Source organism: Mytilus galloprovincialis, chromosome 9 (genome assembly GCF_965363235.1).
Source record: "Mytilus galloprovincialis chromosome 9, xbMytGall1.hap1.1, whole genome shotgun sequence".
Lineage (NCBI taxonomy): Eukaryota > Metazoa > Mollusca > Bivalvia > Mytilida > Mytilidae > Mytilus > Mytilus galloprovincialis.
The window spans coordinates 22,905,836-22,927,673 of record NC_134846.1 but is presented as its reverse complement, the minus strand read 5'-3'; the positions used below and the strand labels follow the sequence as shown (position 1 = coordinate 22,927,673).

Genomic DNA, 21,838 nt, shown 5'->3' with positions numbered 1-21,838 from the left:
ATCTTTATTTTATATTCTAAATATATTACCAATGGAGTTTCAATGCTTCATTATCATAGTGAGTCACTGGCAAATGACCTAAATAGGCTTCAACTAGAAAATCAAAACGTATCACAGATATGATTTACAAAAACGGCAGAACTTCAAACTTGAGATATTGGCATCGTATCCCCGGTTGATTTATAAGTAAAATATACATACTTAAAACATATTTAAAGGGTTCTGTCTTATTGTGAATTCAACTGATTTTACTTATGTGTAATTTGAAGCTTTAAAATATGTATTTTTTTTTGTATACATTTACAACAATATCGCCGAACTAAAACCTCCCATTGCATGACATGTATAGCTTAATTTTGGCATTTCGATATCATAGTTTGCACGAAACTGTCAAAATGAACCAAAGGGAAGGATATTTGGCAATTGTTGATTACAAAAATATAAAAAAAAAGTTAATTTACACGAATTGCATCACAAGAAAAGAACTTTAATTCTTAGTACAAATACTATTTATATGTCTTTTATACAAAGTATTTTCTATGTTCAAGAATGCTTGATTACTTTATTATTCTTCGTCATGTTCATAACGGAAAATGGACAGAAAATACAGTACAATACTAGTGTATATAATTATCTTACATAGTGTGCTCGGAATGGTACGACACTGGTGAAATTGAATGCTACAGATGAAGACGATGAAGCTAATGGTAATGGTTTGATAGAATTTTACTTCTTGGACAAATCTGAAGATCCTAACAGTACATTCTTTATCATCAACAATAAAACAGGAAAAATTTCAACAGTAGCATCTTTGAAATCCCTTGTTCATCAGCATAAATATTCAGTAAGTTCAGATTATCAATTCGTTATATTAGATATCATTTGACATATTGAATTTTTTATATACTGTTGCTATTAAGCTTCTAAAAATTTTCCGTTTAATATATCGTTAATTAAAGGGAGACACCGGGTAAATGGATATATAATATTGAACTGTAATGCCATGAATTTTGTTTTAATTTTAAAGCGAACTTAAATTTCAGTAAGACAAATGTTTAAAATGTTGTAATATGTCAAAGCTATAAACATATTTCACTCTCCAAGAAATCTAGAATGGACCAGTTGTATTCTTTGTTTGTGTCATTTCAATACAATTCTGATACAGAACCTAAACTTGAGATACATGTGTATTATGCATTTACGGTTTATATGAAACCCAGATCATATAATCATTACAAATAATACATGGTACCTCGGACCAAATGACTGTCTGTGCATAGTTTAATCATATACTTTAAACTCTTTTTGAAATATACACCTGTTCTATGATCGGTCCTATAATCCTTAATTCTATGAGTTATTTGTCATTGTCCTTTACATTTAAAAGCATTTAAAATTAAAACGAAAAGAGTAAACAATATTCGGGTAGACGCTTTCAGAAAATTCTTCCATATATATTCTAGCGAGAATTCAGCTGTCCGTTTTGTTATAAATATATGGCACATTCATGTATTTCCAAACATTAACTTTTTATATTCGATTTTTACACTACAATGTTATTTTTTAAGTATTTTTAAGGGATTCGATTCATATTATAAAATCGTCTCAGTTACTCATAATGTTGTATGTGGGTTTGTTCATATTTCAGTATGAGCATACAACCAAAATATTATTTCAGAAGCATTTTGCATTCTTCCTGATAATTGTTTTGATTCATTGAACTAAAACATGACATCAAACGACGATATACATTTTTTTCCAATTTGTCAGCAGAAGATTGCTTTGTTTGAGTTCAAATTTGATTTTGATAATTGATTGGTCCTACTGTGAGGTACTCTTATAAAAAACAAACCGATATCCCACGTAACCAAATTAAATGAACAATATACAACGATATGTAATGTTTGGTAATGCCTATAGTGTTAAGTTCGATACAAATCGTCGGACTGCCATGATCACATTAAAACGATAAACAAAAACAAACAATAAAAAGCTCTCGTCCTCTTTTAAAGTATAAAATTCGAATTGTACTTTGATTTCAAGATGATTAGCCCGTTATCTTTAATGTGTCATTTATTTTGTGAGATACAAACTGCCGTGGATTTCATGAGTATAGGTTAACCACTAATTGTAATGTTCATTGAAGTAGAAATTTTATATCGGCTTGTACGCATAATTTTGCAAAACCCAGATATCAAATATCGATGAACATTTATTTCCTCCGTAATTCATAAAAAATGGTATCAACCCCCAAAAAAATGAATACACAGTATAAACATTGTGTATTTTACCGGAGTATTTTATTGTTTAGCTGAGGATTCAGGTGAGAGATCACGGTGACCCACCTTTAACATCCCCTAGTCATGATATGGAAATTGAAATCATTGATGTAAACGACAATCCACCAGAATTTGGTAAAGATTCCACGACGGCAGAAGTGTCTGAAAATGTTTCAAACATTACTTTTACAACAGTCACAGCACATGACGAAGATGAAAATTCGGTTATTCGCTACAGTATAGGTAAACATTATATTAACAAGATCCTAGTTATATTGAAACATTAGACTTCTGTTAAAGTTGAATGCTAAAAAAGTATTTCCAGTACACATTCGTCAAAATTGCATCGAAAGTTTGTTAAACTTTTTAATTATGAAATTGCATCATTCTTGCTCCGTCTTATGTCTTATCGACTTTTATTTACCACAAAATTACTTATATGGAAATGACAAAAAGGTTATATGTGTATCCATAGTTTTTAAGTATACTTGAAAAACGAAAGAGCATATACCATGTATACCCTTTCCAATTCATCATTAATGCAGATTGAAAACATTGAAAATCTAGATTTTTGGCTTTTTAGACAAATGTCAATTCAGTTACACGACTTACATTAAAGTGATCTCAGTTGAATTTGTAAGATAACCAATACTGCTAAACTATTGACACTCATCACGTTGCTTAGTAAAAACACTCAAATTCGGTGAAATTCTAAATTGGTATTATACATTCATGGGAAATGAACGGGTTGTTGTAACAAATACTCCATACCTGTCAACTAACTTGTGATTGTATGAATTAAACTTTCAAAAGCTTAACTTTACCACAAGGAACTTTTGGCTCGATATGTGCCTCTTCAATCAAGGTGTAATATGGCACAACGTTGTGGAATTATCGGTTTAACTGCTTTTCAACATGGTTTTCGATTTTACATTTTAACCGTTTTAATTCATGCATACATTGTAAGTGTCATGATGACAAAACGCGCGTCAGGTCTACCAAATTATGATACTGGTATCGTTGATGAGTTACAAATGTATCCAGTGACATTATCCCTTAACTATATGCCTTGAGATGAACTAATTTGAATTAATTTTATAGATCATTAAAACAAATCCCATCGGATATTTTATATTGTCTTGCAGTTAAAAATTTCAATACATGGTTTGAAGTCAACGAAAAATCTGGCAGAATTAGCATAATGAAAAAAATAGACCGAGAAGAATTTCCAAATATAACAATACGAGTTAGAGCAACAGATATTACTGAAAGGGACATTACTGTAGATTGTGACAATACTCCTCAAATGGTCTCAAATACAACTGAAATGGATGTGAGAATAACAATACTTGATCAGAATGATAACCCTCCACAGTTCAACAGTACTTTTCTCTCTAGAGGGATCAGGAGAAATGTCAATCTTAAAACATTGATCATTGACTTGAAGGTAAGAATGAGAAATAAATTCTATATTTGAGACCTGCTATCAATTCGGGGCCTTTTATAGCTGACTATATATGCGGTATGGGCTTTTTTTTCATTATTAAAGAACATACGGTGACCTATAGTTGTTAATTTATGTGTCATTTTAAAGTTGGTCTCTTGTGGAGAGTTGTCTCATTGTCAATCTTACCACATCTTCTATTTTATATTGATATACAATTGTAATTCGACTACTGATATTTAAAAATGATTCGTTTATGATAAACGGCCGAATTCATTGTGTGCCATAAAGGCATATACGAAGTTATTTTAGACCATAGTACCGAACATGTTGAACAAAAATCCTCGTAATATCATGTGATAGATAGATTGATAGATGGATAGATTGATTGACCTTTGGTGATTTAACGTCACTTTTGGGCTATTTCGTGGCGATGAGTTTTATTGAGGAAACTAAAGGGTCTGGAGAAAACAACCAACATTCGATAGGAAAACTGACAATCCAAGTCAATTAAGATTGGAGTCGACTGCACCTGCATTGGCGGGGTTCGAACCCACAATCTCAGTGTTTACTGGCTAGTGATTACAGTAGTAGGACTACATAGAACCCTTTGCTACCGAAGCTCCTCAATAGATAGACGAAGCGGGTTTATCGATTTTGATCACAGAATAAAAAAAAAATAGTTCAAATTAGACAAACACAGTTTCATAGATTACAATACACACAAAGAAAACATTGATCAAACGTGAACAAAGAGTTGGTATAAATCAGGAACTTTTCTGATAACCTCGAGAATGATAAGCAGTTATCGAATATCACACGATTTACGTCTTGACATTCATTTTGTAGTTTTTTTATTTAAATGAAAACGGTAACATGATAAGCGCATTAGTAAATATCTTCTGTACTTTTACATGTGATTTAATCTACATTTTTTAATGGAACAAAAGTATAGTTTAGCTCTATCTTGTTCTAATGAATTATACTTAAGTAAAGGAGGTTGATAATTCAAAGTTAGTAACTTAAATAAATAAATGCATCATAGATACCAGAATTGAAATTATATACATTGAATGTTCAGGTATCAAATTTAAAAGATGACGAAATACAAACCACAGTAAACACAAAAATATCTTTCAATGTTATAAAAATGTTGTGTCTAATGTCATGAAAATATCTACAAATTAAGCAGAAGATATGCGAATACATAAAGTGTAGTCAGATATGTATCCACTTGACACAGCAATATTCTCAAATTCATAACGCGAGGCTGACCGAGCGTTTAAAATATATTTGCCATTTAACATTATACACATTTTTAATTTGAAGTATCATTGACTAAACCTTTTGTACCAAAATAAAATTTTTCAATATAATTTCTCTTTTCTCAACTAAAATTTTACACTTCTAATAGGGTTACATCTTAAGTCAATAATCATTGATAAGGAGCTAAAGGTGTAATATCACCAAATTATGGTACGTCACATCTGTATACGAAAAAAGGTAGAAAAGAAATATTCCCTTGAATTTGACAGTTGTAAGTTATTAATCCTACATATTATTGCAGTAAGAGATTTCTTTGTGAAAAACATATGTCTTGGGTATTTCAAAGCACCTTTATTTTTTTATTTGGGATTTCTATAGAATATTTTGTAATCTTGAGATTACATGGTGACTAAACCTTGTACACAAATAAAATAAGGGGAGAAATTTGATTGGTTATCTTCCAGTGATGGTTATTTTCTTTTATGCAATGAAATGTTATTTGATTTTTGTTCTATAGTACTCGACAGGATAAAACTTTACTCATACCAAGTATTTTCTTTATTTGAAACAAAGATAAATTCTACAGAGTTTTTTGAAAAGTGCAAATTTAACAGAGACTAATAGGGGAAATCAATGGTGGTATTACACCTAAAAGATGAGAACAAAACACAGTTTTACATCAATTATTTGATTTATTTTGACATCACTAAAGGCAACCCTGCTTAATGACGTCATATTGAACGAATGCATCTCTTTGCAGATCATTCCGACAAAAAAATATTTAATATTGTCTGCATATCGTCTTCAAATCATAAGAGAAACAGATTTAACCACAAAATATCATGCAATACAATTAGTAGCCACTGTCGTCTTTAGTTAATGTTTTAAGTAATAAAACGCTCGGTAAACCTCGTGTTTTTAATTTGAGAATATTGCTGTGACAAGTGGATACATATCTGACCACACTTTATTTATTTGCATATCTTCTACTTATAAATTAGTTGGAAATGATAAATGTAACTAATTTTTAATCTTTAAAGCAGAGCATATCGATTTTGTAGACCACTGTTAATCCAGATCCTGATCTAGGGGAAAATGCAGTACATAAATTTGCATTTAATGGTGATTTCAGTTTTTCTAATTCGGATTTGAAAAATAAAATTCTACAAACAAAGGTTGGCCAATGCCCAGATAAACAGGATGGCAGTGCTGTGTGTATCACATCTAATGGAACCTTAACAACTAACATTTTGTTTGAAGAAAATATGAAAGGATATATTTCGATACCACTGGTTGCCGCGGACGCTGCTGGGAATAGTACTACAACTTTGAGGGTAGATACCAGTTATAGTTTAGTTGTGTATACAACTTTTCTAAATGTATTAGAGCTTGAAATATTCCATACAGACACATATGTCGTTGGTGACCATTAATTGCACTACAAACCAGTAAAAATCTGAAATGGTCTATATCTGTACTATACTGTACTGATTTTTACTCGACCAGTCTGAATTGGTCTGAAATTTACTTTATAATACTCGACTGTAGTCTGAACCATACTTAAAAGTCTGAACTTGTACTTGACTAGTTCTTAACCATTTTATACGGGCCTGAACCATGCTCGACCTAGCCTGAACCATACTTGACCTAGTCGGAACCGTACTCGACCTAGTCTAAACCATACTAGACCTAATCTGAAACATACTCGACCTAGTTTGAACCATACTCGACCAAGTCTTAACCGACCCCATTATTTGTATCTATCAACTGAATTTTATCAATTTAGGAAATATTTTTAATAAAAATGAAATTTGAACAACAACTTGATATTAAAAATGTATTTAATATAGTTTTAAAATTAAAATTTCAAAATAATCAATCATAAAATAACTTCAACACAATTTTAATCAACACTTACATAATAATATATATCAACCTTAAAATACAAATAAAACAAGGTGATCAAATAATATAAACAATGAATTGTGACTAAGATTTTCAATATTATTCAAAATTTTATGAATATTTTTGAAGTATTTTATGCTAACTGGACTATTTTCAACAATCACTGGTGGTAAGCGGATGGTCATGTTCCGAAGATGGGAGACAACTCTAGAGATACATTTGTCTTTTCCGATTTTCGTGCAGTAAAAAAATGTTTCAGTAAAACCGCTTGTCTCATACATAATAATTGTCAGTGTGTTGATATTGAAACAAAATTTGATACATAAAAACATTCCAATTTTCGTAAAATGATCTTTCAATAATTCGAGCATGATGGTCGTAACTAAAAAAAACAAAAATGTTCAGGATGGTCGTAACTTAAAATTGTGATGGTCGTTACTCTTTATTAAAGAGGACCTAATAAGACAAGTCAAGAGTTTTAAACGTGTCTTTTGTTATATGAATATATTATATGATGTATTTGTGAAGTTGATTTCACCAAATGATAAAAACTAAAAGAGGTGAAGAGAGGGATACCTGTAAAGTGCGAAAGGAAAGAAAATTTGAACGAATCGAAAAAAAACCAATACAAAATGAAATGACCAGTCACTGTTACTTAAAATATCATGTATAAAATAAACCAAGAGGCAACTAATTATAAGCTGTTAAGTTTAATAACAATATAAATTCTCAAAAGTGGAAAATTCATTTTAACACACAGCTCTGGTTATGATCATTCTTAGTTACGAATTAAGAAATGGCGATTTTAACAAATTTGACATCACATGAAATAACAGTATCCTGATTTATTTTATTTATGTTTTGCATGTAATGAAAAGATAAACTTTTTAAAAACTAGTATGTACCTACTAGGTGGAATTTAAAAGAAAAATCTACAATTTAAAATTGATACTTTAAGTCGAAAGAGCATAAGTAAACAGTCAAAATAATGTTATGGGGATCGTCATCGCTACAAGACCATATCCGCGAATTCTTAGGTCCGTAATCGAATTAAACAACATACATCTTATTCTTAGCCTGGATTTTGAGAAGTCGTATTGTCATTTGGTATATAGTCAAGCTGATTCTAAGGTGCAAATTCGAAGTTCAGGTATAATTATTACCCGTGGTTTTAGAAAATTTTGAATACACATATTTGTACCATGCTATCCGATATACATCTTTGTCTTTCTTATGGAAAATACCATGAACCCTGGACCACACGTTTTTTTAATTCCAAATTCATAAAGGGAATGATGCATCCGATCTTAATAACTATCGAGGAATTACAATTATTACTGATTCATTGGGGAAGCCTTTTAAATAAGATACTTGATACACGTCTTTGTAAATCCTTAGATAAATATCATATCATTGATGAGAGCCAAATTGGGTTTACCAAAAAAAAAAAAAAAAAAAAAAAAAAAAAAAAAAAACCACGACCATCTGACCATATGTTCATTCTAAAAACTATTATAAATAAGTATTGTATTACAAAAGAAGGTAGAATGTTTGCCTGCTTTGTTGATTTCCAGAAGGCTTTTGATACTGTCATTCTCCCAGGGATAAAACTTCATCTATTGAATATAGTTAGAGAGTATGGTAAGAGATCTCTTTAAAACTAAAGTTGGAGTAAAACAGGGAGACAATTGGAGTTCAAATTTGTTTAAAGTTTTTATAAATGAACTTCCTGATTGTGTTAAAAGTTCCCCTGATCCAGCTGTTTTTTATCCACGACCAGTCTATTCTTTACTATACATATGCTGATGATCTTGCCATTTTTTCAACTTCAGCAAAAGGACTTCAAAGTAGACTTGATGGATTAAGACCGGTGTTTGAAAATTAATCCCAATAAAACCAAGCCATAGTATTTAACAAGACAGGCAGACATATCAAACATGATTTTTATTTTAATAACAAGCGTTAAAAGCCTACCATAAGCTACGCAAGGACTTTCTGTCACTGAATCCAAGTATAAAAAACAGCTTTCATGTTTTTGATCATACAATAAAACCTATTCTCTTATATAGTACTAAAATTTGGGGATATTTCAACCCTTTCAAAAAAAAAAAAAAAAAAAGACTACAAATGTAAATCAGGCTTATCCTAAGATTCTTTCAGAAAGACTACGCATTGAATTTTATAAACATTTACTTGGTGTTACCAAAAGAGAAACACATTTTGCCAATCTTTCTTAACTCGGTAGATTCACTCTGTATTTTGTCATTGCAAAGTCTATGATAAGATACTGGCACAGGCTTGACAATTTGGGATCATCTTTCCACTACTAGAGGAGGCATATTTAGAGTCAAAATTACTACACGAGTTAAAAAAAATCCTTCATAGTATGGATCCTTAAACTTCTTTTTAAAGAATATTAAAGGGGTCAGCAATTTACATTGTTTACTATATGCTGATGATACTGTATTTTTTTTGAATTTCAGCAAAAGGACTTCAGCATACATAGCTTGTAGCCAGGAGCTTTATGCTTCAACTCAGCGTGCTGGTCTTTTAAATCTGAGTACATTCATACAATATAAACATATAACATAAATATTATTTTCAACCTGCATATGTATGTGATAGTTGCCGCAGTACATTTAGTTCTACCTTTTAATATTATCTTAGCTACAAGGCTGGCTATAAACTACTAATATTTGATCTTACTCTTAAATCCAAAGCGTGTATCATTGTAAAATATATACCTGCATATATGTATGTAATATTTGCCGCAGTACATTTAGTTCTACCTTGTAATATTATCCTGGCTACAAGCCTGTCTACAAACTACTGATATTTGATCTTACTCTTAAATTCAACGCGTGTAGCATTGTAAAATATCTCAACCTTATTCATACTTTTTAGGTTAACACAATGTTCATTGCGACACCATGAATTAAGTTTTTATTCTGAACCAATACTTAGAACAATTATCAATGATATACCGCAAGATCGTCATGCAATCGATAGAAAATAAAGACAGCACGATAAAAACACCAGGCATTTGTGGATTTTCATTAATCATGATTCACCAAAAGCCGAATATTTGAAAGCCAATGGTTTATAAAAACTGCAATAGCTGAATTAAAGAAGATTGTTCAAAATTGTACGTTCAATAATTTCATCTGCCGACATGATTGCAGGAAATAAAAAGTCGTAAATAAAAAAAATCTGAAAGCAAATATTCAACAATTTTATGCCTTAACGTACAGTAAAAATATATTAATACTCAACCCTAACATGCTATTTGGCTTAATGCGAGTTGATTAGTTTTCACCTAAATGATGGTCGTTTGGAACATATCAAAAATGTATGATTGATAATTCTTTAACTTAATTTCTGCATACCATTATTAGAGTAACAAATGAAATAACATGTTTTGTAGTAAACTTTATTGACAACTGTGCACAGTACTTTTAAAATAACTTGATAAAAGTTCGTCTAAATACTTGAGTTACGGTCATCTTTCAAAGTTACGACAATCTTGTGTCGGTTACGACCATCATCCAAAATACTATAGTTGACATTACGACCATCACAAGTTAAAGTTACGACCATCATGCTTGAATTTTTGAATGACTATTTTACGAAAATTGGAATGGTTTTATGTGTCAAATTTGGTTTCCATAAGAATGCACTCACGATATGTGTATATGAGACAAGTGGTTTGACTCAAATGAACCTTTTACTGCACGAAAATCGGAAAAGAAAAACTTATCCCTAGAGTTGTCTCCCATATTCAGATGGTCGTAACTTTTAGTTACGACCATCCGCTTACCACCAGTGAACATCAACTTAAGCCTAGTATAGATTTATGTTGTCAGTTAGACTTTAGTTAATAATGCAGTGAATGTTTTTTTGTATTAATATTTATATAAAATAGTATATAAGAAAACTTGATAACCTTTTTAAAAAAGGAAATGTGTTCCAAAGTAACTGTTACAGTAAAAATTTATTTCAATTGATTTAAGTATTTTTTATCAAATTAAAGACATGGCATTCATTAAGCAGTTTAATATGGTTTTATTGCCTCAATACATGTGTGTTTTACCTGTAGGTAAAAAAAGCCCTATTTTCCTAAATTCGTGTATTACTTATCTTGTATATTCGAAAGGCCTTGTTTTTTAAAGTTAAACAGGATGTTGCAATTTTGAATAAATGTTAATTAGAATTTAATACCTCTGACCAGGTGTGATCTTATTTATGAGTTTACCCTAAGCAGAGGTTATACTTAATATTTCACCACTACTCAGAAAAACAATTTTATTTATTTATTTAATTTTATCTCTTTTTGATTTAATTTATATATAATATATTATTTTTTTTATCCTAAATATAATAATAGATATATTTCTAATATAAGGTTAAACAATTTATAAATTTTGTTGGCTGTTGTTATAATTGTCAGTTTAAAAGATATTTATTTTAAGAGTTAAAAAAGTAGAGGTTATTTGGTCTAGTATGGTTCAGACTGGTCGAGTATTGTTCAGACCTTTGGTTAAGTATGATTTAGACTGGAAAAATAGGTCGGGTAAAGATCAAGAACGGGTTAAGCATTGTTAAGACTGTTCCAGAGTGGTCGAGTAATAGTTCAGACTATTTTCAACGGCAAAGATACGGGTCAAGTAGGAATCAGTACAGTCGAGTATGGTTCAGACTGGGGTCGAGTAATGTCAAGTAAAAGTCAGACCAATTCAGAATGGTCGAGTAAAAATCAGTACAGTCGAGTACAGATATAGGCCATTTCAGACTTTAATGGTTTGTAGTGTTGGTGCATCTTTCCAACGTTTGGAAGTTAAATATTAATAATAGAAAACCTTTCATTGTCGTAGTTATTTGATTTCGTAGTTTTACAAAAGTCTGCATAAATTTGTAATGAACGTGTGCTTTTGGTTGCATCTTGGAAGTCGTGCTTCAACTTGTTAAAGAGTAACACGACATACATGCAAATTGGCATCCAACGAGTAATACTGAATTTACAGTATGTTGGAGTTACCTTACCAAAGTATTGACTTTTGTAATTGCTAAATTTAAGGGTACAAATTTGCTTGCCAATGCACAAACCTCTTTATTATAATTAATATAAATTTTCCAACGATTTAAACTGTTTACCACTGTGTACCTCCTATTTTGTGTTCTGATCCAAATCATGTTTGGGGGTCCCTTAGCAAATCACGTTCTTTGCTACTTTCGTATCTAGGGGGAGGAGGTTTGCACCTTTTTCTGAATTATTTTCTTTGCACTCATTGAAGCAACAGTAGTTTACCGTTGTTCATATGTCATAAAACGATTTTTTTGGTAATAACTACCATATTCCTGAAGTGAAGCAGTGCATTTTATGAACAAATGGCTTTATGGCTAGCGGAACCTCGCACTGAATGGCAATGTAAAAAGTATCACTAAAATGAATACATGTCATATCAGGAACAATTTAATTATTGGTAATTTTTGTATTATTTTCCTTAATTTTTGCTCAAGTTATGTGCTTCAATTATGTCTTAATGCTTTTTTGTGATTCTTTGTTACATATTTTTTTGTTTTCATAGTGATTTAGTATATAACACAATGTTGACTGGTGTACCCCGATTTTAAACATGTTTACCTTTAATATTCGTTTGTTTTGTTGGCACATCGTTGTCAATGTAATTGAATTGTATGCAACTGTCATAGAAGTGAAAGGTTTGACTAGCTATAAAACCAGGTATAATCCAACATTTTCCAAGTAAAATGCCTGTACCTATTCAGGAATATGCCAGTTTATATCCATTCGTTTGATGTGTTTGAGCGTTTAATTTTTCAATTTGATTATGGACTTTCCGTTTTAAATTTTTCTCGGAGTTCAATATTTTTGTTATTGATAAATTCTAGTACCGTCTTGATATATTTTATGATATGTAAATCATTGATTCAATTGCTTTAATTAACATTGAGCAGCGACAGCATTGTTTTTCTCTTTACACTCATAAAGGAAAGTCTGATGTTTGAGGCGTGCTCTTAAGAAAATAAATTCAAATCATTTAATTTTGGATGCAACGCTTCTTCTGATTGGCTGACGTTATTTTGTTATAAGCCCATAGACATAATTTAGTCATGTGACCGTGACGTCATCAACGTTTTTCATGGTTTTCTACGGTTTAAAATGGAATTTAGAATTAAATCATAAGAAATGACTGTAATATTGTTTCTGTCGATTCAAAATAACATAAAAAATGTGGTGCACACTGTTAAATAACCCGCTACCGTTTTTCAGTGTTCATCAAATTTTTAACGTTATTTCTTCATAGAAAGAAAAAATATTACAGTCATTCCTTAAATGTAAAGTTACTTTTTTCAGATAGATATAATTTCTGATGACCAAACTGCAGCTATGCTGATTTATGACAACAAAGCGTTTGTGCAGAATAACCAGGATGAAATTCTTCGGTAAATCTAGTTAAATGATAGCTGGTTATTAATTTATGTTTATAAAATAAAGATAGAATTGAAAATGGAAATAGGGAACGTGTCAACCCGACCAAAAATATAAAAAGATCTTAGTTCACCAAAGTGTTCAACACAGCGATAAAATCACGCAACCGGAGGCGTGTTTCAGCTGGTCCAAAAACAAAGATATGCACTAATTCGGTGAAAATAGACGTCATACTAACTCCTTAACATATAATTGAACTTAAACTTAAAATACATATAGGACTAACAAAGGCCACCATGCATATTTACACCTGCGTTAACTATTATAATGCCAAATGTGTAAGCATACTCAAGTACAAAACCAGTTATTTACCTAATTAAAATTTATTTGAGCAAATGCATAAGAAATTACTAAATGCAGAATAATGAATCATGAATATGTTCATTAAAAAACACAGAAAACATCAAAACACAATCAAATGTATTCTGACAAAATGTCAATCAATATAAAGAAGCTATATTTAACTATATATGTACAAAAAGGTTGATATCTGTAAAACCAGATTTAAGTCATATTTTAATTTTTACAGAATACTGTCGCAGATAACAGGATACGAGTTTGTGGCTGATGGAATCGAATCGTACCAAAAAGATGGTATTTCGGATGCTTTCAGGTACTAAGTTTACTTGGTGTATCAACTGAATATTCATTATAAAACAATACAAAGATAGTACATTTGGAATGTCCTCATTGTGATGTAAAACGTAACGGAAGATCTCAGTCTACATGTATGCCTATATGCATGTATAAACGAAATACAAGTAATTACATCAGACAGTTTAGGTCTAATATTCTTTATTTTAATTCATCAGAATGTCTTTGCTTTCCTACTATAACGATAAGAAAGTTACATAGATATTTTTTAAGCACACCTAATCATTTAACAGTAATATGTGTACAAAAACACTATTGTTACGTATCGTTTTGTTGGTTTTTAGTCATGTTATCATTGTAAATATTTTCAGAACTTATTTGTTCTTCCATGTTATCGTTGAAAACGACAGGGTGGCATCTGCAACTGAAGCTAAGAGGTAAGATGTGTTAATAGTACACTATAAGAAGATCGATTACAATAATAATTTGTTGTAAGTGTGCATGAATCTATAATCATAATAATCTAAAAAAAAACTATTTTTGTTGGAAAGCCAATGCTTATATGTTCCAGTTTTCACAAAATATTAAAAACACATTAATATCTTGTCTCGGGGGAAGGAGAGGGGAATCGCGCTGATTCAAACAAAAAATTATCTGAAATAGATAAAATCTAGGTGGTTGAATTTATGTTTGATAACATATTTGTTACGTTTAGAGGACAAGCTTTTCAACCAATTATCGGCATCCCATTAACTGTGCCCCTCATCTTGCCTTATTGTTCATAATCTTTGATAAGTCTAGCCTTATAAAGGAACTACTTAAGAAGAAAGGAAACAGTACGCAGTATCCTTTAACTTTACTTTCCGCTATAAATTTGATGATCTCTCACTAAATAATGCTTAATTTGGTGAGTATGTTGAACGCATCTATCCAATCGCACTGGAGATAAATAGTACAACAGATACAGATAAGTCTGCCTCATCTCTTGGCTCACATATAAAAATTGACGACAATAAGGTCGGTGAAACAAAACTGTACAACAAAAGATAGGATTTCATTTTCCAGTTATGAACTTTCCATTTCTATGTAGCAAAATTCCGGTAGCGCCAGCATACGAACATGACGAAGTATATATCTCCCAATTGATACAATATTCCCGGTATTTTATTTACAATCATGATTTTCTTGATAGATGGTTGATGCTCACAAAGAAGCTAATAAACAAAGAATAACTAATGGTGTAGTTGAAATCATCCTTTCGTAAATGTTTTGTACCATCACGAGTTGGTTGACAGTTTGCAGTATCCGTATCATAGATGATAGTGGATATGTTTTTGTTTATGTCATAACTGCAATCCCGTTCTATTTTCACTAAAGTGACCTACCGAATGAGACTTGTTATCGGCTTTTTACTAACATGAGTCTTGTTTTTCTATGTTGTGTTTTGTTTTTCTATTTTCTGTCTTTCTGTTTTCCTTTTTTCTTTTTCAGCCATTGCTATGTCAGTTCAATTTTGATTTATGAGTTTCCTATGGTTTGCCATCGGAAGATATACTTACTAACTTTTTGTAAAAATTATTCATTTCACTAAAGTGCATGGATTTCATATTTTATTTTGTTTTAATAGCATTTTCGACAAACATGCTGTGGCACTTGCAAGCATGGCTGCAAAGTACAAGATTTCATCTGTTCAGGTAAATGCTACAAATAATTGTTGAATTTACTGTCTAATGTTTATTGATTTATCGGGCATTCACGCAATCGGCGCGTATTTCCGTAAAACAATATACACAGAATAACCAAATAAATTAAGAACAACGGAATACAGCTCCTGTGTGGTTGTACTGTCGTTTGACTAACACACTTTATACTTAATCGTGAGCATTTTTTCTTGATTTCCTTTCAATCTAAATATTAAACGAAAGAAATAAATTCATATGCTTTGAGTTAAATAGTGTTTCAAATAATTATGAAAAATATTTTATAGGAATATAAAGAAACATTACAACAGCCTACTGCTGGTGTTCCTACTACATATATCTTGATTGGTATTATTGGTTTACTAGGATGCACCGTTCTTATTGTTGGTTTCTTTTACTGCAAGAGTATATCAAGGTATTTAAATAAATTTCAGTGGTAATAACTACGTTGCTTTATGTCTAATATATGTTTTTAATGCGATACCATAATCTAGGTATGATAAGGATAAATGATCTGGGTTTTTCAATAATTTATGTCGTTAAAGTGAGAGGTTTAGCGCTATAAAACCAAGCTCCATCCAGCATTTTACTACATTTGAAAATGCCTGTACCAAGTCAGGAATATGACAGGTGTTGTCCATTCGTTTAAAGCGTTTTATCATTTGATTATGCCATTTGATAAAGGACTTTCCTTTTTGAATTTTACTCATAGATCAGTATATTTATGATTTTATTTAATTTATACAATAGAAAAGTTACAATTCAATACGTGTGTGCTGTCGTCCCTTAATAAATATAACAAAAGAGTATCTGGTGTGATTGCCAATGAGACATGTCTCCACAAGAGACCAAATAACACAGAAATTAAAAACTTTGTGTCACTGTATGGCCTTCAACAATGTGAAAATCTCATATCGCATATTCAGCTAAAAAGGCCCCTAAACGAAAAATATAAAACATTTCCAACAAGAAAACTAATGACATTATTCATGAAAAAAAAACACCAAAATCAAATATATATAGCACAGGAATAAATGAGAACCACTGAAATACAGGCTCCTGACTTGAGACAGAATGTGGAGGGGTTATAAAATGTTAACAGGATTCAAATACTTCCAAACGTGGAACAGTAGTGTAACAGTGCAACAAAAGAAAAAAACTATTAAAATCAGTGGAAAAAGGCTAAACTCATCAGATGAATACTAATAAATTACATTTTAAAATAAAAATTTATTTTTAAAAACTAATTATGCCTTGCATGTATACTTATGATAGTTTTATACGATAATTAAATGCACGGTATAATGTATATAGCAACATTATATTAATTTTTTTGATAGAGTAATCATGATAAAAGGATTGCTTGCAATAGCTAATCGCAAAATTATTGAAGTATATTTACTTCCGAATGAAAAAGAAGTTAAAACACATCCATAAAACAAACACTTGACTGTATGTTGTACCTTTATGAAATGCATGTTTTGTGTCAAAGTTATTTTAAACAAAAGGTCAACGCTTTTTGAATTTTTCACAAACTTTTCAATTTACCAAAAATTTTTAGCTTAGTAAAGGAAGTTAACAACTATCAGTTATAATTCCAAAAAAAATATGATTTCGAAACTGAACAAAATCATTTCGTGTCATATGGGTCATTGAAAAACTGCAACTACACACTTTCTTATCTTGGAAGGTAAATGCATGTATTTTATATGTGTAACTTCTTAAAATTCGTTTATTTTCGGACTAATTTGATTTTGTATCAACTTTATTTATGAATAAGATATAACATAATTTTTGTCTCGTGGATTTCTTGTTCACCTCAATTGCGGGAAGTCGTAGGCTCGAATCCCCACCGGGTCAATCCAAAGACTTTTAAGTTAATATTTGCTGCTTCTCTGCTAAGCTAGCGGCATTACGAAGTATTTGTATTCATCTGACGAGGTAACCCTTTTTCAACTGATTTTGTAAAGGATGTTCTTTTGTTGTACTGTTCTAGGTTGGGAGCGAACATTTGTATGTGCCTGTCCCAAGTCAGGAGCCTCTTATTCAATTGTTTGTTGTTGTGTTACATATTTTTTTATTTCTGTGTCCTTTGCTCTCTTGTTGAGAGTTGTCTCATTAGTAATCAAAACACATTGTGTTTCTTTAACAATAAATCAAACTGAAATAAGTTTAAGCTTCGTCTTTCATGTTAAGTATGTACATGGGATTTTAAACAGTTAAATCGAGTTTGAAAGACTTATTCCGCTGGTTGTTGACAAGCATTTTGTTATTATTGTTATAATTGTAGATATCAAAGGAAGTTGAAAGCGGCAACAACTAAGACTACGGGTGGTATGTTTCATTATTTAAAGCCTAATGATTGCCTTATACAGTTTATCATCATTATTTGAGAAGCTTTTCGACAAACTGTGTTTATAATATAGTTTCAACACTTTGCTGTTTTACATAGCATTGTCGACGTTTTTTTAAAGTACAACACTTTTGTTCAATAAATCATAATCAAACTTTGCTTAGAAATGAAAATTTAGTTCTTTATAAAAATATTTTAATATTTTTTGTTCTGTTTGTTTGGTTTGATTATGATTTTACAATTTCATTTTATGAGATGATAATTTAAATGCATATGACATCACATTTCAAATATTCTTCTTTTAATAACACATAAGTGTACATAGACAGACAGTCTTTCATTTAATGTTTTTCAAATTGCATTTTAATTTTACACCATGTTGCAATTTCAAAATTTACAATGATTTCTCCCATTGGTGTCTTCCACCTACTTCTGAATAATACACTTATTTTTTTTTGATTTACGGCTATTAATTTATATTTCTGATATACTCCTTATCCTTTGTAGACACAGATATTAAGGAATGTCAACCCGGAACGAACATGTATGCACGAAGGTAAATCTCTATCTAACTTTCGATCTGGATAAACAAAAATAGATAAAAAAAAAACACACTTTAGTTTGAGAATTGAATCAAACACAGTAGCACATATCACATGCTCTAGACATGTTAGAATCTGTTTATTTATGAAAAGAATTTAGTTATAAACGAAGCGAGACTTGTAGAACAGTTCCTTGGCATGATTGTCTTATAAATACTATATCTGTTAGTTAAGTATATGTTTGAAAGGAAAGATATATTATGAAAATTTTGCTGCTGTAATCATATTTCATCAATGCTTTTGATACTATTTATTAATTGTTTTACAAATTTACAATAGCATTGGTCTTCCAGTAATAAAACAATTATATCATTAGTATTCCAAGGTACCAGGATTATAATTAAGTACGCCATACGCGCGTTTCGTCTACATAAGACTCATCAGTGACATTCATATTATCTATAAAGCCAAACAAGTAAAAAGTTGAAGAGCAATGAGGATCAAAAATTCCAAAAAGTTGTGCCAAATACGGCTTAGATAATCTATGCCTGGGCTAAGAAAATCCTTAGTATTTTGAAAAATTCAAAGTTTTGTAAACAGGAAATTTATAAAAATTACCACATTATTGATATGCATGTCAACATCGAAGTGTTGACTACTGGACAGGTGATACCCTCGGATATGAAACGTCCACCAGCAGTGGCATCGACCCAGTGGTGAAAAAAGTTATCAAAGGTACCAGTATTATAATTCAGTACGCCATAATATATATATATTGCAGATAACAACACGTTTATACACACATTTGTTACGCAGTATTGCTATGTATTGTTTACGTGTAAATTAAATTCTGAAATTACAGCACAAACCCATTGCTGAATAGAGAAGAAGATCTGTCAAAAATAGACTACGATCGATTTGAACCTGAAGATGATATTGAAAGGTATATAAGTGTTTTACAACTAATAATCAATTAAATGTTAAGCAAGGCTTTATTATTAATTAGCATTTCCCAAAAATATGCGGTGAGAACAAAAGTTTTAACGTTAATATAAAATACGAATTGAGTTTGACGTCAAAACAGACAAGCAAACGACGTAAATGAAAACATCCGAGACAAAAAATCACATTGGCATGGTTTATCCCAATAGCCCATAAATGAGTATTTCAACGTGGATCACATGGTCCGTATCACAGCAAGTTTTCAACGACCCTTTGCATCGGTTTGAGTAAATTATTTACTTTTATCATATTAAACGTGAGTTATTAGCTTAGTTTTTCTTTATTTTTTTACTGGAAACGAACATTAATGAAATGACGTAAAAAAATTAGCATAAATAGAAAAAACGTTAAATGAGGAATATAACAAGATTTTAAAAAGAAATACACAGCACGTTGTTTAAAGTTTGAAAGGTTTATTGTGACAAGTTGACATTATGAAAAATAAAAATCTTAAAATAATGCACTCCGAGGAAAACTCAAAACGAAAAGTACCGAATTAAATGGCAAAATCAAAAGCTCTAACACAGCAAACGAATAAAAACAACTGTCATTTTCTTATAATTATAATTATAAATGATTGCAACACATAGGCTTTTGACTGTCCCTTTGGTATCTTTCGTCCCTCTTCTTTAACACTCACAGGTTTTGGTGGAGTTCGTGTTGCTTATGCTTTAGTTTTCTATGTTGTGGAATGTGTACTATTGTTTGTCTGTTTGTCTTTTTCGTTTTTAACCATGGCGTCTTCAGTTTATTTTCGATTTATGAGTTTGACTTTCCCTATGGTATCTTTCGTTTCTCTTTCATTTATATATAAAATTAACTTCATTTAAATGACTTTTTTTATTTCTAATAATATATGGGCTAGATTAGTTTTAACTTAACATTTTTTCCATTTCTAATCATTCTAAATTGAAGTATGTACATTAATTCTGTAATTTGCAAAATAATACGACTCTTGGTATCTTGTTTTAGTGTGACGTCGTACGATTCACATCAGTTCAAAAAGGGAATGGAAAATCTAGGTGACGAAGAAAAGGGAGCAACTTTGGACATGTACGAAGACGAAATTGTCGTACAACACGGCGACATTGATGCCCTGGCAATGGTTCTTGAGCAACATAAACAAGAAAAAGCTGCATGCCGTGAAAGTTTGATTGAGAACGAAAACATTGACGGTCACCTAAGCTCTGAAGATTTTACGCATTCGTTTGATAATGAAGGTTTCCAATTGAGTTTGGAAACAACCGAAGTGTAGATTTCACAATACATTTCTTATATATAATATAATTCAAAGCCAGTGTCTTTCTTGGTTTTGTTTTTCAATTCAAAATAATATATAGGGAGGGTGGAGGTGTCTTAAGAGTCGATAGACTTATATTCGATGACATGTAAATTTAAACGACCATTAATACAGTGATGTTGAAACCTATAGATTCGGAGAAATATTTAAACCTTTTTATTTTCTTTTCCTAATGGATACATGTTTTCCTTTATGTTTTTCATTGATAATTGATATCGTCAGATAATGTGTTTTCGTATGTCATAGGTATCTTACTATGCATGTGTTTTCAATATAAATTGTGACGTCATAAGCCATTCTGAATATAATGAAAACCCATTAGACGAAGATATATTAATTACAATTAGATGGCTTCGAGAAGAAATTATTTAGCTTGCAATTGTTTGTCCTAAAACGACACTGAATTATATATTAAATGTTGAGGATATAACCATTTCTAAATGCACACAAAACAATGGATTTTATTCACCTGCTTTTTAATCATATAGAGATAAATATCGTTTCATAATTATGGTTATAATGCATTTTCAAATATTTCCCTGACACACAAAAACAATATATTAAGTAGATCCTTTTTTTTTTTACCTGTGATTATCCATAATGAATAGTTTAACTTGTGATAATTAACAAAACATTAAAATGATTTAATATATTTATCAATGCATTTGTTGATTTAGCATGACATGTTTTTATACGCCACTCAGCATCGTCAGAATCCTCTTGTACGTCCGTACGTCGGTCAGTTCCTTACTATTTTTGTTTCCAGATGATAAATAGATAGTCACTTTTCGAAATTCATCAAGATTTTAATAAAATATTTTAGAGTAGTAGAAACTGTATATATTCTATAATCGTCGTTTTCATTTTCAAGATGTTAGATTAAAACTGGCGAGTAAGCTAACACACGACCATCGTAAGCTTAATCATTGTAGAGCCTAGGTTGTT

General features: G+C 30.8%; 1 protein-coding gene across 1 annotated transcript in view; it reads left to right on the top strand.

Annotated features, from left to right (window-relative positions):
* The window catches only part of LOC143044647 (cadherin-23-like), a 49,087-nt gene extending 27,538 nt beyond the window's left edge, over nt 1-21,549 (top strand). The window contains exons 25-37 of the mRNA XM_076216706.1: nt 644-844; nt 2,312-2,522; nt 3,425-3,726; nt 6,051-6,323; nt 13,268-13,356; nt 13,932-14,015; nt 14,368-14,433; nt 15,624-15,690; nt 15,984-16,111; nt 17,987-18,030; nt 18,557-18,605; nt 19,454-19,534; nt 20,566-21,549. Of these exons, the coding sequence (XP_076072821.1) occupies nt 644-844; nt 2,312-2,522; nt 3,425-3,726; nt 6,051-6,323; nt 13,268-13,356; nt 13,932-14,015; nt 14,368-14,433; nt 15,624-15,690; nt 15,984-16,111; nt 17,987-18,030; nt 18,557-18,605; nt 19,454-19,534; nt 20,566-20,848 (1,878 nt within the window). The 3' untranslated portion in view covers nt 20,849-21,549. The remainder of the gene's footprint in view (nt 1-643; nt 845-2,311; nt 2,523-3,424; nt 3,727-6,050; nt 6,324-13,267; nt 13,357-13,931; nt 14,016-14,367; nt 14,434-15,623; nt 15,691-15,983; nt 16,112-17,986; nt 18,031-18,556; nt 18,606-19,453; nt 19,535-20,565) is intronic.
* Nucleotides 21,550-21,838: the final 289 nt, after the last annotated feature.